Source organism: Loxodonta africana, chromosome 25 (genome assembly GCF_030014295.1).
Source record: "Loxodonta africana isolate mLoxAfr1 chromosome 25, mLoxAfr1.hap2, whole genome shotgun sequence".
NCBI classification, from domain to species: Eukaryota; Metazoa; Chordata; class Mammalia; order Proboscidea; family Elephantidae; genus Loxodonta; species Loxodonta africana.
Window position 1 is genome coordinate 8,552,417 of NC_087366.1, and position 20,788 is coordinate 8,573,204.

The following is a 20,788-nucleotide window of genomic DNA, read 5'->3' on the forward strand; positions in this document are numbered from 1 at the left end:
CCTCTGTTATCTGCCCCTTTTCTTCCTACACTCCTACTCTTTCATTTCCCCTTAAACTCCTTTCCATCTGTCCCCACTGTACTTTGTACGTATTGCCAATACCTTCAAGCAAAATAAGACATTACAGTCATGGGGAAAACACAGAACAAAACTAAACGACTTTCTCTGAGTAAAATCCTGATATCACAAATATATTCTCTTTTCATTATAGGAAACCAGTAAAAAACAAAACTTAACTTCAAATAATCCTCCAGCTACTAATCAATCTCTTTTCTCCTCACAAATATAAAACCTTCTGAGGAAGTTTTCTACACTTGATCTCTTAATTTCCTCAACCCCTCCCCCCCCACACTGGCTTTCCAATCCATTAAAATCTGGTTTCTAGGAAGCGGAGCCAAGATGGTGGAATAGGCAGATGCTTCTGGCAAGCCCTCTTTACAACAAACACCAGAAAAAACAAGTGAAACGAGTATATTTATGACAATCTAGGAGCACTGAGCATCAAAGGCAAGCTTAGAAAACGAACCGAGGGCCAGGGAGAGGAACAGACTGTTCAGAAACAGATAGGAGTTACCAGGCCTGAATTGTGGGGAGCCCTTAGGCACCATTCCTGGAGTGGCAGTGACATCCTGTTACTAGTATTTGCTGCGGTTTCCTCAGGGAGAAGCACCCAGCCACACAGCCTACTCACACCTCTGGAACCAGAGAAGAATGGTGCTCTTGGCAAAAGCTAAGTACTTGCATATATTTTACCATGCCCCCCACCCCCAAGCCAGCTTCAGTGGCTGAATTCCCTGGGCCTGAGATAGGCACTGTTGAGAACCTAGAGCCATCCTCCTGGCCTTGAAGAAGGAAAAAATTTGCATTTGGGGGAAAAGATAATTTCCCAGCTCCACTAACTGGGGAAGATTAGGACAAAAGTGGCTCCTGTCTAGGCATAAATGGTCCATGGACTTTGAGCATCTTTCCTCTCTGTATGGACCTGTGTGGGCCTATTTCAAGAGAATAGGCCCTTGTTGGCAGACTCCAACTGTTTCAGCTGTACGGTGGAGAGGTGGGTGTTTGATGTTTGGCATTGGTTTGCTTATTAAACAGGGTTCTCACCTACCCACATCAGGAGCCTAAAGACTGGTAGCTCTGCTCAGGTCACCCAGCCACCCACAACAGGGGTCCAAGGATAACTGATACTTCCCAGTCCTTACAACCAAAAACATTGGGTGCCCATGGTCCATCTGCAGAACCCACCAACCTGCATGCTCTAGAGAACAGGGATGCACTTTTTTCAGAGACACTCGGGGGTCAATTCTCAGCCCCCTGCCTTGTTCAGAGCTTGGCCCCCTGCTGCAATCAGATACTGGTACATACACCAATCACCCCTGCCACTCTAAAACTGTAGAAGAGAGCCTGTACCACACACTTGATGATCAGCTACCTGAAATCTGAGCTGAATTCATACAAGAAAAGTGAATGGATTCCTAGACTGATATACCTGATGACAGCTCTAACCAGCTGAGGACAGGACATCAGAGCTCTAAAGGCAAAAATAATCAAGCTAGCTCACTCAAGCAACCCATTTGGGCATATCAAAACAAAATAAAGCAAGAAGCTACAACACAGGAAGTAAGCATAAACTAATACAATAACTTATAGATGGCTCAGAGACAACAGTCAATATCAAGTCACATAAAGAAACAGACCATGATCACCTCAACAAGCTATCAAAACAAAGAATCCAGGGATCTTCTAGATGAAAGTGCATCCCTGGAATTACCAGAGGCAGAATACAAAAGATTAATATACAGAACCCTTCAAGACATCAGGAAGGAAATGAGGCAATATGCAGAACAAGCCAAGGAACACACAGATAAAGCAACTGAAGAAACTAGAAAGATTATTCAGGAACATAATGAAAAGTTTAATAAGCTGGAAAAATCCATAGATAGACAGTAATCAGAAATTCATAAGATTAACAATAGAATTACAGAAGTAGACAACTCAATAGAAAGTCAGAGGAGTAGAAATGAGCAAGTAGAAGCCAGCATTTCTGAACTTGAAGATAAATCACTTGGCACTAATATATTTGAAGAAAAATCAGATAAAAGAATTTTAAAAAAGGAAGAAACCTTAAGAATCATGTGGGACCCTACCAATAGAAATAACCTACAAGTGATTAGAGTACCAGAACAGGGAGGGATAACAGAAAATACAGAGAAAATTGTTGAAGATTTGTTGGCAGAAAACTTCACTGATATGAAAGATGAGAAGATATCTATCCAAGATGCTTATCGAACTCCACATAAGGTAGATGTTAGAAGAAAGTCACCAAGACGTATTATAATCAAACTTGGCAAAACCAAAGATAAAGAGAGAATTATAAGAGCAGCTAGGGATAAACGAGAAGTCACCTACAAAGGAGAGCCAATAAGAATAAGCTCGGACTACTTGGCAGAAACTATGCAGGCAAGAAGGCAATGGGATGACTTATTTAAAAAAAGGAAAAAAAATTGCCAGCCAAGATTCATGTATTTGGCAAAAAAAAAAAAAAAAAACTGTCTCTTAAATATGAAGGTGAAATTAGGACATTTCCAGATAAAAAGAAGTTTATGGAATTCATAAAAGCCAAACCAAAACTACAAGAGATACTAAAGTGAGTTTTTTGTTAGAAAATCAATAATATCAGGTATCCATCCAAGACTAGAACACTGGGCAGAGCAATCAGAAGTCAACCCAGACAGGGAAAGCAAAAAAACAATGCAAGATTTAAAAAAGAAAGCCCAAAACAGGGTAACAGAGATGTCATTATATAAAAGACAACATTAGAACAATAAAGAGGGACTAAGAAATGTAATCATAGATCTTCCAAATGGAGAGGAAGTTACGGCGATACAAAGAAATAAAAGTTAGGTCTAAATTTGGAAAAATAAGGGTAAATCTTAAGGTAACCATAAAGAAGACAAACTATCCTACTCATCAAAATAAAATATAAGAAAAAAATGGAGACTCAGTAGAAATAAAATCAAGAACAATGAATATGAGGAAAGGACAATATATAAAGATAGTCTACTCAGCTCTTAAAATTAAGTGGGAAAAAGAAACTGTCAACAACACATAAAAAAGACATCAAAATGATAGCACTACATTCATAAGTATACCTATCTATAATTACGCTGAATGTAAATGGACTAAATGCACCAATAAAGAGACAGAGAGTGGCAGAACAGATTAAAAAAAATGATCTGTCTATATGCTGCCTACAAGAGACACACCTTAGACTTAGAGACACAAACAAACTAAAACTCAAAGGATGGAAAAAAATATATCAAGCAAACAACAATCAGAAAAGAGCAGGAGTGGCAATATTAATTTCTGACAAAATAGACTTTAAAGTTAAATCCTTCATAAAGGATAAGGAAGGGCACTATAAAACGATTAAAGGGACAATACACCAAGAAGATATAACCATATTAAATACTTATACACCCAATGACAGGGCTGCAAGATTCATAAAACAAACTCTAAGAGCATTGAAAAATCAGGTAGACAGCTCCACAATAATAGTAGGAGACTCCAACACACCACTTTCCGTGAAGGACAGGACATCCAGGAAGAAGCTCAATAAAGACACGCAAGATCTAAAAGCCACAATCAACCCACTTGACCTCATAGACATATACAGAACACTCCACCCAACAGCAACCAAGTATACTTTCTTTTCTAGTGCACATGGGACATTCTCTAGAATAGACCTCATAAAGTAAGCCTTAGCAAAATCTGGCTTCCAGTCAATACTCTATTTAAATTATTTTTGCCAAGATCACTTGCTGTTACAATGAACTTTTTTTTTTTTCAGTCCGTATGTTAATTCATTCTTGTGCAACAGCAGCTCTGGTTGAGATTTCTCTATAATTTTCCTCTAACACCACTTGTTTCCTCTTATACCTCTGATTGCTTCCCTGAATTCTTCTGTTTATCTTTCTTCGCCCTTCACTGAAATGCCATTTCCTAGGGAATCCCTTCAACACTGAACTACAGTCAATATGCTGAAAATTCTCAGAATTCATCTCCAGTCCAGATCTGTTTTCTGAGCTGAAAGCTCATATCATTCAGCATCTGGTAAGCGTCTCCATTGAATTTCCCACCAAAGTTATCATGTCTCAGCTGAGTTATCATCTTTCTCCAATTCTTCTCTGCATATGTTTCCCATTCAATGACACCATCCAGCAGGCCCCTTGAGCTTCTAGAACCCTGACACTTATCCTCAAAATGCAAAACCAAACCCTTTGCCTATGAGTTGGGTAGAGTAGAACTGCCCTATAAGGTTTGCAAGACTATAATCTTTACAGAAGTAGACTGACCCATCTTTCTCCCTCTTAGTGGTTGGTGGGTTTGAAACACTGACCTTTTGGTTAGCAGTCTAATGCTTAACCACTGTGTCACCAGGGCTCCTCAGAGATCCTCAATTTTACCTGTCTTAGTTATCTAGTGCTGCCATAACAGAAATACCACAAGTGGATGTCTTTAACAAAGAGAAATTTATTTCCTCACAGTAAAGTAGGCTAAAAATCCAAATTCAAGGCCTCATCTCCAGGGGAAGGATTTCTGTCCCTGTCAGCTCTGGAAGAAGATCCTTGTCTTCAATCTTCCCATGGTCAAGGAGCTTTTCAGGCACAGAGACCTCGGGTCCAAAGGACGCGCTCTGCTTCTGGTGCTGCTTTCTTGGTGGTATGAGGTCGCCAGCTCTCTGCTTACTTCCGTTTCCTTTTATCTCCTGAGCGATAAAAGGTTGTGCAGGCCACACCCCAGGGAAACTCCCTTTATATTGGTTCAGGGAGGTGACCTGAGTAAGGGTGATGTTACACTTCCACCCTAATCCTCGTAACGTAAAATTACTGTCACAAAATGGAGGACAATCATACAATACTGGGAATCATGGCCTAACCAAGTTGATACATATTTTTTTGGGGACACAGTTTGATCGATATCAACACCCAATCGATAATCAAACCATGTCAATTTTACCTCCTTATCTTACATCTGTCTATTTTAATGCAATCTGTAATACTTTTATTCATGTCAGAATAATTTAACATAGATTTTATAACAACTCCTTAATTGTTGAGTCAGGATCCAGTTTTCACCTGCCTCTCTCCTCACCCTCCCAGTTTATTATCCACACTCCAGCCAGTCATTTCTTTCTATAGTACAAATTTCACTGTTTCTTCACTGTTTACAATTTTCTAATAGTGCCCTTCATCTTTTCCCACTAACTTCTTCACACTGTAAACTCCACTCATAGAGAACACTTATACTTTTACGCATGTGATGTATCCTCACATCTCTAGCTTTTGTCTGAAACACTTTTATCCTCCCACTCCAATTTTATCAGTCTAATCTTTATTGTACATTCAGATTTAATTTAGAGGTCAGCTCATCTGAAAAGATTTTACCACCCCCTCACGATAAACCTGGGTGACCCGCATATATGGCTTACTGTTAAATTGGGTGGCATTTAACATTTCATTCTATTATTGCCTCTTCTATGGGGCAGTTCTACTCTATCCTATAGGGTCGCTATGAGTCGGAATCGACTCGACGGCACTGGGTTGTTGGGTATTGCCTCTTCACTTTTGTTTCTCATGCTATACTATGAAATTCATAAGATGAAAACCCTTGTCTAATTTGCCATCAAATCTTCAATCCCAAGCATGAAGAAATCATTGAATAATTATTCTCTGAGGGAAATCATCAATAAATAATTGAATAGCTCAGTAGCCATCCTGCCGCCATGACAGGAGTTGTCCAAATGACTCAGATTACCTGCTGAGGATGGAAAAGGGGAGAGATGAGAGAATTTAGATCTTCTGTGATGTGAACGAGCTGCTGAATTAGCCAGCTCTGGAACATCCCAGCTCTAGTCTTGCTATTTATGTGAGATCATAAACTTCCTTATTGTTTAAACACTTTTGAATTTTCCGTACTTGCATCCTAATTGACATGTTAAGAATTAAAGTTAACTAGGAATCAACGCAAACAGCCCAAATCTCACATCCTTTTCCACTGGATGATACTAATGACTCACAAACCCCATTGGTATTTTTGTTATGAAATCTCCTAACCTATTGCATTCTTTCTGAATTGCTGGCCCTGGGAAGTGATTTCAAGGAAAAAGGATTCCTAGGTTAAGTTTGATATTGCAAAAAAAAAAAAAAAAAGGCACTGGAGAAAGACACAAAGACACAAATAGTAGCGTGACAATTGCCTAGGAAGTTACAACTAGAAAGATGGTGAAAAAACCACATTTTGGAATGGCCCCTTCAAACATAAAAGTGAGGGGTGGTGAAAGGGAATCAGAGAAAACAGCCAGAGAGTGGCTGTGAGAACCAGGGAAGTTTTCTTTCTAGTGGGAAACCCAGCAAATATCAGAGAGGTGGAAGTGGAAGACAAGGGCATGATAACAAGGTAGCCAGGTAGGGGGCATTGAAACCTTGCAAATATAGAGTGCTGGTAGAAAACTAGCATAATTGTAATAACGCACTAAACTGACATAAATGCTCACTTAAACCCTGTGTAGTGCAACTCCTTATAGGCTCCCCAGCAAGCTTTCCTCTTAGGCACATGACCTGGGCATGTGATCTAGGTTTGGACAATCATAGTTCTTCATTCTCAGGCAACATTAATTAGTCCTAGTAATGGGCACATGACTTAAGAAAAGGCCCATCAATATCCTTCCCTGGGAAATTATATTCAGGTGCTGAGAAAAATAAGGGGTTATTTTCTAACAAAGAGAAGAGATGAGCAAAAATGAGAAGTAGATGAAACAGAGCAGTAGCCCTGAGTTCTCTGTGTCAGATCCTCAGTCCTTGGTTCCTGTAGTATTTGCTTTAATTCTATTAGCTATCCTGGTGTGGCAGATTATATTTTCCAAAGATGTTCACCCATCTATGTTCTAATTACAGTGTAACACTGACACCCATCCCATAGAGTGGTGGGCCCTATACTCCATCACCTTGAACCTGGACAGATATTTGTGACCTCCTCAATCAAAACAGCAGGTGGAAATGTTGCTATGTGACTTCAGAGGCTGTCATCAAAATGCCATGGACTACTGCTTTATTCTCTTGAGACATTTGATCTTGGAATTCAACCACCATGCTATGAAGAAGCTGAGTACTCACATGAAGAGGCCATGTGTCAGGCCAACAGCCTCAGGTAAAGTCGCAGCCAACAGCCAGCCTTAACTGCCAGGTATGAGATGTTTCCAGATGATATTAGCCTGCAGCCATCAAGTCACCCTTAGCCTTTGAGTCTTACCAATCGAGGCACCAGGCATCATGGAACAGAGACAAGCCATCCTCACTGTGCCCTATCTGAATTACTGACCCACAGAGTTCATGAGTATAATAAAATGATGGCCTTATGCTGCTAAGTTTTGGGGTGCTTTGTTAAGCAGCTTGGTTAATTGGAATACCAGTGTCTTTTTAGGTATGTGAAACAATGAATTATCTTTTTTGCTTAAAAAAATAAGTAAATAATCAAATAGATGAGAGATAAAAAATCATTTAAAACATAGTACAATTTCAGGACATGTTTTGTGTTTTTAATGAAATATCAAACACATGACATTTACAAGAGGAATTATTAATCACAGCCATTAATCATAAAAAAAAAGCCAAAAATTTGATTTAAGATAAATGTCTTAAGAGCCTACGAGATCTCTCTTCAAGAGGAAACGGAACTTTGGCCTTTTGACTTCATGTTTGTAGTCTACAGTAAAGTAATCCTTTTTTCAACACACAAAAGTATTTGAAAATAATAATATCCCAGATCATTTAGGAAGCCAATTCCTAGTTAATCTGATAGCATTAAATGCTTATTTAATATTCTAATTTAATGCTTGACAAGCATCAATTTTACTATGATTTGACTTCTTCTATGGGTACACCAAAAGGGAGAGATGGTTACCAGTAACAATTTTACTTCTGAATCTGTAATAATAAATTGGAACTTGACCTGATGAGCTTTGCCAGTGTGAGTCCTCTTCTGAGAGGTGACGCCTTCCAGATATGCTAACAACAGGAGAATATCAATTCTGAGAATCTGCAAGGTTGGAGGTTGTGGTCAACGCCAGCCTATGTGGCCTCAGACAAGCGGACACACTTTTCTGGAGGAACACTGCTCCCTTTTGGATATGATATGCATTTTTCCAAGCATAATCCTAATTCTGGGGAGTACTTCTAACTTAGTCAGCTATTTTAGTCAATCAGTTAGTTCACATGATGAACTCCCCACTGAACAACTCATTCACTTGTTGAGAAAAAATACTGAGTGCTAACTATGTTTGAGACACTCTTTAGTACTTGGGATCCAGCAGGTTAAAAAACAGACAAAGTCCTCAACTGAATGTTTTATCTACTGAACCTTAAATAGAGGGACATTTTAGTCTTCAACTACATAAAGAAGAGGATGTGGCAGAGGAACAGGAGCCAGACATATCTCCTGGCCATAAATAAATTTAAAGCTGGACAAAATCTTAAGGCAGCAGTTTTCAAGCAGGAAACAGGTGGCCACAGAGACTGGGAATATTGTGAGAAGAAAAACCTCTGAAGTGAGTCTGAGGTCTGCCTGGATTCTCAGCCAAGGAAGCACTTTCAGGACTGAAGTCCACAGACAGGGAGCTTAAGCAAAGTACAGAATCTCACAGAGCTAATTCAGCAGAAGTAAGTTTGGGGATCATGATCTGGCTGGAATTTGTGTGCCAGTGTACTGAAGAAAAGGGAAGCATGCCATGGAGGACCATGGATGGATTACCCGATAAGCCAGGTAAGCAAGTGCATAAAAATAAATAAATAAATAAAACAAGGGTACCAGTTGTCCAAAGCAAAGACCCATAGATACCAAGCAGACAGAACAAAAGCAAAAGCAAAGCACCACAGTGGAAGGAAACTGGCAGGGCACTAAACGAGTTGATACTGGCTCCAGTGCATGAGAATATGCCAGTTGAAAATGAAGTTCAGGCCCATCTGTGAGGGTGCCTATGTGCAAGGTTGTTTAAGCTATTAGGCCCCTACCACTTAAACACCTTTGTTGACATCTCTCTCCTATGGTCTCCTCCTGTGTAATTGAAACTCCTTATCTTGGAGGGTCTCTTAGGTGTATATGATTTTTTTCTAATAAAGGAGAGGTGGGCGTGGGCTGTCAAGTTTGACTCTTGCTATATTCACCCAACATGCAACTGGATCTATCACGAGCAGTTCCTGGGCAAGAACAGATTATATTAACAGCTAACAAGTTTTTGATCCATTCTGAGAGAACAATCTTGTACATCTACATATGCTGATCCAGCAACTTCAGCCGTAATAAAAACACAAGGGTATGCTCTTGCACATGTCCTGGTAAACAACCAATAGGAACTCCTGTCCCAGATGACACACAAAATGGAGGGAACTCGCATAAGTCAACCATTGCAATGAATTCAATCAAGTTACTTTTTAACTGTATAGCATTTCTGTCCTAAGTTTTGTGAACTATAATATTTATAACTTTAAAATATTTTTGACATACATGTGGACACAATCTAGCATACCTTTAACATAATACTCACATGGGTAATAATTTAATATAATACTAACAGCAAAAGTCCAAAACATACTGGAAATGTTAATATTTATCTAAGATAAAAGGTTTTAATTTATGTATCAACTGAGTTTTATTTTTTTTTGTCTGTTATGTGGGGCAGACACAGTGCTTGATATTACTCTATATATGCTAATAATAGAGATGTTAGGCACATTAAATGGCTGCAAAATTCAATATTCATCATACAGAATGTTTCTGTTTTGCAACAAAGAATGTGTTGCAAAGCAACAAAGAGTATTTATCAGAACATTACATTTACACTTTATCAGAATATTTACATATCTCCATGTAAGAAAACTGAATGATTGCTCAAGGGAATAAATTAAGTGACTATTTAGATAATAAAAATTATATAAATGTATTTCATTTTCCATTTCTCTTCAGACTGACTTTCAAGAAATTGGTACTGTTATGACATCACTTTTGTATGGAACTCTGAATATGAGAGTTGAACAATCCACAGAGAAATAAAATGTACGTTTTATAAATTTTGTATATGATAACAATTACATTTTCCTTTTTTATTTTGGACCAATTGGGTATAGTCTCACATTCAGTTCTTTCTCATCAACCACATAAGAATGTGCCAGTGGCTCTATAATCACATGACTTGTGACAGCACCTGGCCTTGTCCTGTGCAAAGTGAACAAAAATGCATCTTTAGATTGAACATATCTTTGTATCATGCTTTTCCCAATAGCTCTCATCCCCATCAGGTATCAGCAGTATTCCAATGAACTGTGAAGACGTAGCATCAAAGGACAGAAAGTGAGTGTGCAAGTTATTAAGTATTCTTTCAAGATGAAAAATATTTGTGGAGATCTGCAAAGGGCCCACCAATGAACATCGTATGACAAACCAATGAAATTATTTCTGACTGCCTTGTAAGTACAATTTTTTGATTATCTCAGATCTGAAGAACAAAATCACATTTTCCAAATCAATATTTTTTTTACTTAACAATTTTCAAATGTGAATTTTTATGTTAATGTTCAAATTTGGATATAAATTTTATTTTATAAATTTTACTCGTCTTAAAATTTTTATTTCAATTATTCAACTTTATTTGCTATAAACCAAAAACCAAACCCAGTGCCGTCGAGTACTCATAGCGACCCTATAGGACGGAGTAGAACTGCCCCATAAAGTTTCCAAGGAGTACCTAGCAGATTGGAACTGCCAACCCTTTGGTTAGCAGCCGTGGCACTTAACCACTACTGCACCACGGTTTCCTTACTTGCTAGAGGAGAGCCAAATTTAAAAAGTGACATAATTTTATACTCAGGTAAAATGCAACAGCAACAACTAAGTGGAGTGGAAAAATGAAAGCGCTCAGAAGATGAAAAGAAAAGGATTTGTGAAACCCTAAATAACAATTTCAAAATTAACTTCCTTTTTAAGATGTAATGAATCAGAAAAGACTACTTCAGCTGAATGCTCATTTTAATGGGTGAAAGTCATTGTACTAGTACTGCTAGTGCTGAAATTACTAACAACAATATGAACATAACAGAATTTTTTTCCAAGCTCTGCAGCCTCTCCTTGCTGTAGTAAAAAAAAAATTAATAATGGTGTAGACAGTGAAAATACTTTAGAGTCTGAAATTGTCGCATCTGCAGACCACATAAATAACAGAAATACAGATCCTGCTTTGTGGAATAATTTTTCTTCTAATGATGTAAATTATTGGATTGAAAGAGGGTCAAGTGACAGTCAACATCACAGTGGATCATTTAAAAATTCATGTCAAAAATTTCTGGGTGGTAAACAAACAATGAGCAACATCATGATAAACAGAGAAAAGATTGAAGTTGTCAAGGAATTCATTTTACTTGGATCCTCAATCAACACCCATGGAAGCAGTAGTCAAGAAATCAAACGGCACATTGCATCGGGCGAATCTGCTGCGAAGGACCTCTTTAAAGTGTTGAAGAGCAAAGATGTCATCTTGAAGACTAAGGAGTGCCTGACCCAAACCATGGTATTTTCAATCGCATTATATGCATGTGAAAGCTGGACATTGAATAAGGAAGACCGAAGAAGAATTGAAGCCTTTGAATTGAGGTGTTGGTGAAGAATATTGAACATACCATGGAGTGCCAGAAGAACAAACAGAACTGTCTTGGAAGAAGTACAGCCAGAATTCTCCTTAGAAGCAAGGATGGCAAGACTGCATCTTATATACTTCGGACATGTTGTCAGGAGGGATCAGTCCCTGGAGAAGGACATCATTGGCAAAGTACAGGGTCAGCAGAAAAGAGGAGGACCCTCAACGAGGTGTATTGACACAGTAGCTGCAACAATGAGCTCAAGCATAACAAAGATTGTGAGGATGGCTCAGGACTGGGCAGTGTTTCATTCTGTTGTGCATAGGGTCTCTATGAGTTGGAACTGACTCGACGGCGCCTAACAACAACAGCAAACAAACAAGGCTCTGTAGTTAGAGTGTATTTCTAATTTCAAAGCTAATGGTGTAAGTTATAAGAACGAGTGCCTACTGTATTCTCCACCATTTGGCTCTGTATATTCTTTTCTTGGCAAACTATTCAGTTCTAAATCATTTAATTCTTGATGCTACCTATGGATTTAGCAATTGGAGCAACTTGAGTATGATAGATAAACATGAAAACAGTTCAATATACAGAGATTGTATGCTGTCATATTTAAACCAAAGATGTCTCAACTCATGAACTGAAAACACAAATTAATGAAGAATGTCAGTATTGGAAAGCTTGTTTAGCAAGCTGTTGTTGCTGTCATTACAAGAATCGCTGATTGTAGGCTATCTTTTCGAGGAAGAAATGAAGGGTTTGGGTTCCCTCAAAATGGAAATTTTGGGGGTTTATTTGAAATTGTTGCTCAATTTGATCCATTTTTAGCAGGTCACATCTCAAATTATGGTAACACAGGAAAGGGCAACCCATCGTAAATGTCTAAAACAATGGGTGATGAGTTAATAAACTTAATAAGTGCTAATTTTCAACCAACTATTTTCAGTGAAATAAGTGTAGCTCAATATTTCAGTTCATCTGTAGATTCCACTCCTGATCTTTCTTATACAGATCAGCTAAATATTGTTTCAAGATACGTGTCTCCAACAGATGGAAAACCTGTCGAGTAACTTAACACATTTACTAGCTTAAAAAGTCACACGATGAAGAAATTGTAAATCAAGCACCTCACTATTTATGTGAAGCTTGCAAAATTGATTTTTCTAAGTGTAGAGGCAAGTCCTATGACAATGCTGCCAATACGTCAGGACATTATAAAGGCATGCAACAGAAAATTTTAGAATGTAATAAATGTGCCATTTTCATAACATGTGCTGTGCATTCACTTAATCTTGTAGGACATATGGCAGTAGATTGTTGGCCAGAAGCAGTTGATTTTTTCCTACTGTTCAGTTACTCTACATATTTTTTTGCCACCTCGACAGAGCTTGGCTGCTAACCAAAAAAGTCAGCAGTTCGAATCCACCACCCACTCATTGGAAACTTTATGGGGCAGTTCTACTCTGTCCTATAGGGTCTCTATCAGTTGGAATCAACTCAACAGCAATGGTTTTTTTGTTTGTGTGTGTCTTAGTTTTTACTCACCATTGTTCTTAGAACATATTTAGGTAATGATCGAATATTAAAATGTCTTTCTAATACATGTTGGGAAGCACATGCTGTAGCAACAAGTGCAATCCTGGAATTGTACACTCAGAATCTAGATGACTTCGAAAATATTCCCGAAGACCAGACACAAAAAGGAGATACTAAAAGAGAAGCTGGAAACAACAACAACAAAATGCAAAAACTAGAGTGTGTATTTATTTTGGTTACATGGAATAAAATATTGCAGAATTTTTACTGGGCAAGTTAAACTCTCCAAGATTCAGAAGTAAATTTAAAGACATGCACAGATCTCTACCAGTCATTAACAGGATATTTGCAAACTTTAAGAGAAGATTTTGAAAATTTTGAAAACAAATACTGTCAAATACTGATTATCAAGCCGTTCGCCATCACAGGAGCATTTGAAATAAACAAGTAATTGATGGAAGTGCTCTGGAAGTCCTGAGTGCCAGAGATTAATTTTCCATAACCACATACTACACCATCATTGACACACTTGAATCTTGCAGGACAAGAAGGATGAAAGTGTATGAAGTTCTTTCAAATAGATTTTCCTTCCTAAACAATGTGGATGAAATATGCATGAAAACATTCAAGAAATTAATGCAAGCTTATCCCAATGACTTAAATACAAACTTTTATGGAGAAGTGCAACAATTTCATTCTTACATGGGAACTAAGTTTATAGATTCAGGAAAGACAAAACTCATGTAGGTATAATTCCATAATGGAAGATAAAATACAGTGCATATTTCCCAGTGTTGAAATTGCATTACTTTAATGATCACAAACTACACAACAGAACTTTCATTTTTGTCCCTAAAGAGACTCAAAAACCCTCGATGTACAATGATTCAAGAAAGACTTGATTCATTATATGTATTATGTATGGAAGTAGATATTATTTGGCAGCTTAAATATGATGAAATCACTGAAGAATTTGTAAGACCACAGAAGAGAAAGAAATATTTTTAATTATAGCATGTTAGAGATGAAAGATCTATCTAAAAATAAAATATAGTAATTTGTTGTAATATTTCTTTTCTGATCATTAAATTTTCTTTTATGGCATCTTTTCATTTTTTTATTTATAATTACAGCAATTAATTATGAAACAAGCATCAAAATTGAAGTATAAGCCATTTAAAGCAAAATTGGTGAAAGCTGATTTTTCATTGCTGGAGATCACAGAATTTTAATCTGTTGAAACAACTAAGTTCACTGATTCATTTTCTTGGTTGTATTCTTTTTGTCGAAAATGTGGTGTACAGTAAAAACCTAAGTGCCTCGCATCCACTAAAAATTTTGTAATACAATTCATCTTATTCCACTGAAATGGCATATGCCACTTTTGCATTCAATTGCTAATATAGTCATGTTTAAAAAGAAGTTACATCATGGATAGCTAAGACACACACATACACATATATGTATGTGTATATATACCTATATATATATAAAACTCACATATCCTAGTCAAATGCATGAGTGAGCAGAGGAGTGGACACCACAGATTATCAGTGTTTAGGTCCCTCACATGTCTTAATCTGGCCCTGAGGAGAACTAAGAAACCTGTATGCGGGTTTCCTGCAGGTCTTTGACTGTGGGTCAGGTGCACACGGACAAGGCAAGCTTTGTGAGCTCTAGCAGAGAATAGTTCTTGTGGGGCTGAGAGGTGAATGGAGATATGAGAGGTTGCACAAGTCTGCTAGATTTTGGTGTTCTGGGTCAGCCGTAGTGGAGATAACCAAGAAAAGCCATGTCATTGGAATAAATACTGTGCTGTAGGGTAAGTGATTTTTTTCTAGTACTAAGACATATTTGAAAGAGACCAACCTTAAAGATCAAACTGGACTGAAAGAATCAACAGGATCCATCAGTAATTTGTACGACAGAAAAGTAACAACATCCTTTAAAGGGAACAGAAGATAACCTAGATTCCTACGACAAGCACTTCCTCCACACTCATATATACTAAAAATTTATTAGGCATGCAAGGAAATGTCTAATGTAATCCATTATCGATGACAATGAAGTTAGTAGAAACTGACCATGAGGTTTTCAAAATTTTGGAATTAGCAAATAAGGACATTAAAGTAGCTATTATAAAAATGTTCAAGACATAATGCTTAGAAAAGACATGAGTGAATAGATGAAAAACCTCAGAAAAGAAATCAAAACTAAAAATTCATCAAATGAAAATTCTAGAACTAAACTGTAAAATATATGAAATTAAAAAAAAAATTCTTTGGATGTGCATGACAGCAGATTAAAGATGCAGAAGAAGAAGGATGTACACTAGAAGACAGAGAGATCGAAAATATCCAATCTAACAAATGCAGGAAAGGATAAGAGGAACAAAAACAAAAAGATGGAGCAAACAAAATATAAATAGTAAGATATTAGACACGAGCCTATCCATAACAATAATGACATTACATTTAAATGGACTTAACACTTTCATAAAAGTCATAGATTGTCAGACTGGATTAAAAATTAAAACCAGACTGAGGAAACCCTGGTGGCATAGTGGTTAAGAGCTACAGCTGCTAACCAAAATGTTGGCAGTTCGAATCCACCAGATGCTCCTTGGAAACTGTATGGGGCAGTTATACTTTGCCCTGTAGGGTTGCTATGAGTAGGAATCAACTTGATGGTAACAGGTTGGTTTGGTTTTTTAGTATATTAGCTACAAGAGACACATGTTAAATACAGAGAATCAGGAAGATAAAATGAAAGGATGAAAATGATACACGATGCAGAGGTTAAACATAAAAATTTTGTTTAAGAAATATGACATGGCCTGACAAAATGATTCCAAATATAGGGTATTTCCATTTCATAATTATAAAGTGGTCAATCATCAGTAGTACATAACAATCCTAAATGTTTATGTATTTAATTACAGAACTTCAAAATATATGCAGCAAAGCAATAGTATTGAAAGAAGTAGGATAAAAATTCACAATTATAGTTATATAATTTAATCTACTTCTCATTAAATGATAGAATGAGTAGACAGAATATCAATAGGAGTATATAAAACTTAAACAACTTTATCAACCAAATCAACCTAATTGACAATTATGAAGCACTCTATTCGACACATCTTTTCAAGTGCACATGGAAGATAATCAAAGGTAGACCACAAGATGGAATATGAAATGTCTAAATACATTTCAAAAGACTGAAATCTTAAAGAGTATGTTCTTTCCCCACAAGGGAAATGAAGTAAAAAAAAAAAAAAAAGCAGTAATACATCTAGAAAATCCCCAATATGTGCAAATAAAACACACTTCTAAATATCTATAGAACAAAGAAAGAAACATAAAGGAAATTAGAAAAAGTATGCAATTGAATTATCATGAAAACACCACAACACATCACAATTTGTGGAATGTAGCTTAAACAATGCCTAGAGGGATATTTAGTCTGTGAAATGCTATATTAGAAAAGAAGAAACTGTAAAAATTAAGATATAAGTTTCCAACTCACAAAGCTTTAAAACCAAGAGCAAATTGAATTCACAGTAAGTAGAAGGAAAAAAAAAAAACATAAAGGCAAGAGTCAAAGTTTAGATAATAGAATACAAACAATAGAGAAAACTAACAAGGCTGAAATTTAATTTTTTTAAATATTAATATAAATGGAACGCCTAGAGAGACTGTTTCATATCATGAAGTACACAGAGGGTATTAACACATATAGATATTATGAAGTTAAAAAGTGAATATTATGAACAATTTTTTACAAGAAATAGAATTTAAATGAAATGGACAATTAAAAAAAATACAACCTATCCAAACTGACAGTGAAGAAGTGAAAAATCTGAGAGCCCTAATTTAATTAATAAATTTGTTTTGCCATGAAACACCTTCTGATGGAAGTTGGGGGTGCATGGAAATTCTTTAGGCCCATATGGCTCACTTATGAATTCCACAAAACATTTAAGTAGTCTAATCTTACACACTTTCTTCCAGTAAACAGATGAATAGTAAATATTTTCCTTATCATTTCATGAGGCTGCCCATTGCTGTTGTCACTTCCAATTCTTAGTGACCCTAAAGGACAGAACAGAACTGCCCCATAGGGTTTCCAAGGAGCATCTGGTGAATTTGAACTGCCAACATTTGGGTGAGCAGTCATAGCTCTAATCCACTCTGCCACCCAGGTTTCTTTATGAGGCTAGGATAACTGTAATACAAAAACCTATTTGCAGAGGAAGACCCTCAGTGAGATAGATTGATACAAGGGCTGTAACAATGGGCTCAAACATAGCAATGGTTGTGAGGATGGTGCAGGATCCAGCAGTATTTGTTCTGTTGTACATACGGCTGCTATGAGTAGGAACCGATTCAACAGTGCCTAACAAAAACATTTTCAGTGTGGGTTGACTGGAAGGGGATTATCACTATCAGTAAGTTGAACACCTGTAAAAAGTTGAATTGGCAAAAGTTCTGTGCTAGATATACTTACGCCAGTAACAAACAAATAAAAAAGATTAGCTTCTGAGGCTGCTTATGTACAACAAAAAACCTTGCTGGCTTTGGTTTAGAGGTTTAGGGTCATGGTTTCATGGGACTTCCCAATTAATTGGCCTAATAATGTGTTTAGTGCTTCTTTTCTACCAAGTTCATTGTGTAGAGCCTGGGGTATTAAAAGCTTAAAAAAGACCATCCAAGGAACACCAATTGGTCTTTATTCACCTGGATTAACAAAAGAAGAAGGAGATTTAGGAATAGGAAAAGGATATGAAATGTGTGGTTAATTGCCTCTGTGAACAACTGACACCTTTTCCATGAGACCAGAGGAACTGGATGGCACCCAGCTACCATTAATGAACCTTCTGATCAAGAATTCTATAAAGTAATCCTAATCAAAAGGGGGAAAATGCAGAAAAGAATTTTAAATTCTCACAGACTTCAGATTTTCTGGGGCCATGGAGGCTGGATGAACCCATGAAACTATTGAGGTAATCTTTAAGCCTTAAGCCAAAAAGTATTAAGCCTTCTTAAAACCAAACAATAGTTTAGCTTAACTAGAAAAAAAAAAAGTCTGGCTTGAGCATTGTGCTCTTTGAAAATTATCTATATGGAATCAAATTGACAACAGCAACTCAAAAAATTAGATAGGAACTTGAGGGGGCAGTGAGTTTATGGTAATGGGGAAGGAACAACTCAGAAAAGGAGGGTGAGAATGACTGCACAACTCAAAGAATGTAACTCACATCACTGAATTGTACATGTAGAAATTGTTGAATTGTATGTTTTGCTGTGTATATTCTCAACAACAAAATAAATAAAATAAAAAGAAAGATAACACTGGTTTGTGATAACATCTTCATAGTATTTTTAAGTCAATGAAAACAAACAGCAACTCACCTTAATAAAATCTGTCTTTAGAGAAAAAAAAACTTGGCTTACAGTAGAATATAGTCTCGATAATATTTAAAAGCTCTCAGAGAATGATTTGATTAATGATTACTTGTTCTGTAGTGATTTAACTGTGAGTAGACTGTTAATGTTTTTGTTGTTCTTAGGTGCCCTGAAGTCAGTTCCAACTTACAGGAATGCTACACACAACAGAACAAAACACTGCCCTGTCCTGTGCCATCTTCATAACTGTTGTTGTGCTTCAGCCCATTTTTGTAGCCACTGTGTCAATCCATTTCATTGAGGGTTTTTCTCTTTTGTGCTGACTCTCTACTTTGTCAAGTGTGATGTCCTTCTCCAGGACCGGTCCCTCCTAATAACATGTCCAAAGTATGTGAAATGTAGCCTTGCCATCCTTGCTTCTAAGGAGCATTCTGGTTGTACTTCTCCCAAGATAGATTTGTTCATTCTTTTGGCAGTCCATGGTATATTCAATATTCTTCACCAACACCACAATTCAAAGGCATCAATTCTTCAGTCTTCCTTATTCATTGTCCAGATTTCACATGTATATGAGATGATTGAAAACATCATGACTTCAGCCAGGTGCACCTTAGTCTTCAAGATGACATCTTTGCTTTTTAACACTTTAAAGAGGTCTTTTGCAGCAGATATGTCCAATGCAACTAAGATTGCTAATAATTATATCATATTATCATATGTTGGATATATTATTGGAAAAATGGGAAATAAATTATAGCTCTCTTTGCCTGCTCAACTCATTTTCACTTATAGTGCCATTTTTTGTACTCTCTCCTCTCTAATACTTTTTGCTGTGATCAATAACTATTTCTAATATAAAAAATTCCATATAGAATGAAGATATTGGTAGAATTCTGGCAACAGCTATGAATTATTACATATTTAACATTTTTAGAGAGTTTGAGTGTTCATTATGTTCTAGGCTTAGTGCTAAGTGCCATGTATATGCATTACCAATTTAATTGTCACAGCAGACACCTGGAATAAATCTCATATACTAATTCTCATAAATAGGGAAACTGGGGTTCAGATAAGTTAAATTGTCCAAGATCTCATTTAAAAAAATAATAAAAGTAGATTTGTAGAAGTGTGTCGTTCTCAGGAAGGGAATGTTTCTTGTGGTAGGCAGAGTAGTGGCACTCCAAAAATGTCCACACCCTGTTACCCAGAATCTGCGTACATGTTACCTTAGACTGTGAGACATTTGAAGTTATAATTACGGTTAAGGACCTTGAGACTGGTAGATTAACCTGAGTTATCTGGGTAGGCCCAATCTAATCACATGAGTCCTTAAAAGTAGAAGTCCAAAGAGTGGGTAAGAGAGACACTATGTGAGAAGAACTTGGCCCTGTGTTGCTAGTTTTGAAGATGGAAGAAGGTGGCCAGGAACAAAAGAATGTGATGACCTCTAGAAGGTGGAAATGGCTAGCAAGAAAATGTGGACCTTGGTTCAAAATTACAAAGAACTGAATTCTGCCAACAGTCTGAATGAACAGGAAAGGGATTCTCTCCTAGACTGTCCAGAAAGGAACATAACCTGCCGTCACCTTGATTTTATTACCGTGAGGCCTGTATTGGACTTCCGATCTACTGAACTGTAAGATAATAAATTTGTGTAGTTTTAACCTACTAATATTATTTGTAGTAATTTGTACAGCGGCCACAGGAAACTAATACACTCCTCTAATTTTATTTTACATATAATCATTTATTTCTCCTATACGTAAAACTTGGCCGCTTCATCATGAAATATCATTTTTTTTAACTTTATAGGTAATCTTTTGAAAATATTAGGGTGCCATAAATTTCATATTTAAGAAATCAGTACTCAATAAGTGACATGACAACCTATGGACATCCTTAAGTGTCAGAATATGGAATGACTCTGACCTTTATGATGATGAAACAGTGATGTGAGTCTCTTTCACCCCACTGACTCTGCCATTTGCACTGGGAGGAGGGGACTGTCCTGACATTTCTTTTCCCCAATAAAGTAACTCTAAGCTATGAGCCGGAATTGACTCAACAGTAGTGGGTTTTTTTTGTTTGGAAGCACCAGATGTTAGTGGTTAGATATTAGCGAAGAAACTAGGGAGATGAGCAGAGCTCAGGCTCAAC

The 20,788-nt window shown here is 36.9% G+C and overlaps 1 protein-coding gene and 1 long non-coding RNA gene across 5 annotated transcripts in view; both read right to left on the reverse strand.

The window, feature by feature from the left end:
- The window catches only part of LOC111750918 (uncharacterized), a 463,388-nt gene that overhangs the window by 167,383 nt on the left and 275,217 nt on the right, over positions 1–20,788 (reverse strand). The gene's annotated exons all lie outside the window — the stretch shown is intronic.
- The window catches only part of RGS18 (regulator of G protein signaling 18), a 57,348-nt gene that overhangs the window by 20,423 nt on the left and 16,137 nt on the right, over positions 1–20,788 (reverse strand). For 2 of the 4 annotated variants that reach the window (XM_023549178.2, XM_023549181.2), the window contains one exon: positions 9,222–9,254. The exons of the other annotated variants lie outside the window; for them this stretch is intronic. In XM_023549178.2, coding sequence (XP_023404946.1) covers positions 9,222–9,254 — 33 coding nt within the window. The remainder of the gene's footprint in view (positions 1–9,221; positions 9,255–20,788) is intronic. 4 annotated transcript variants of the gene reach the window in all.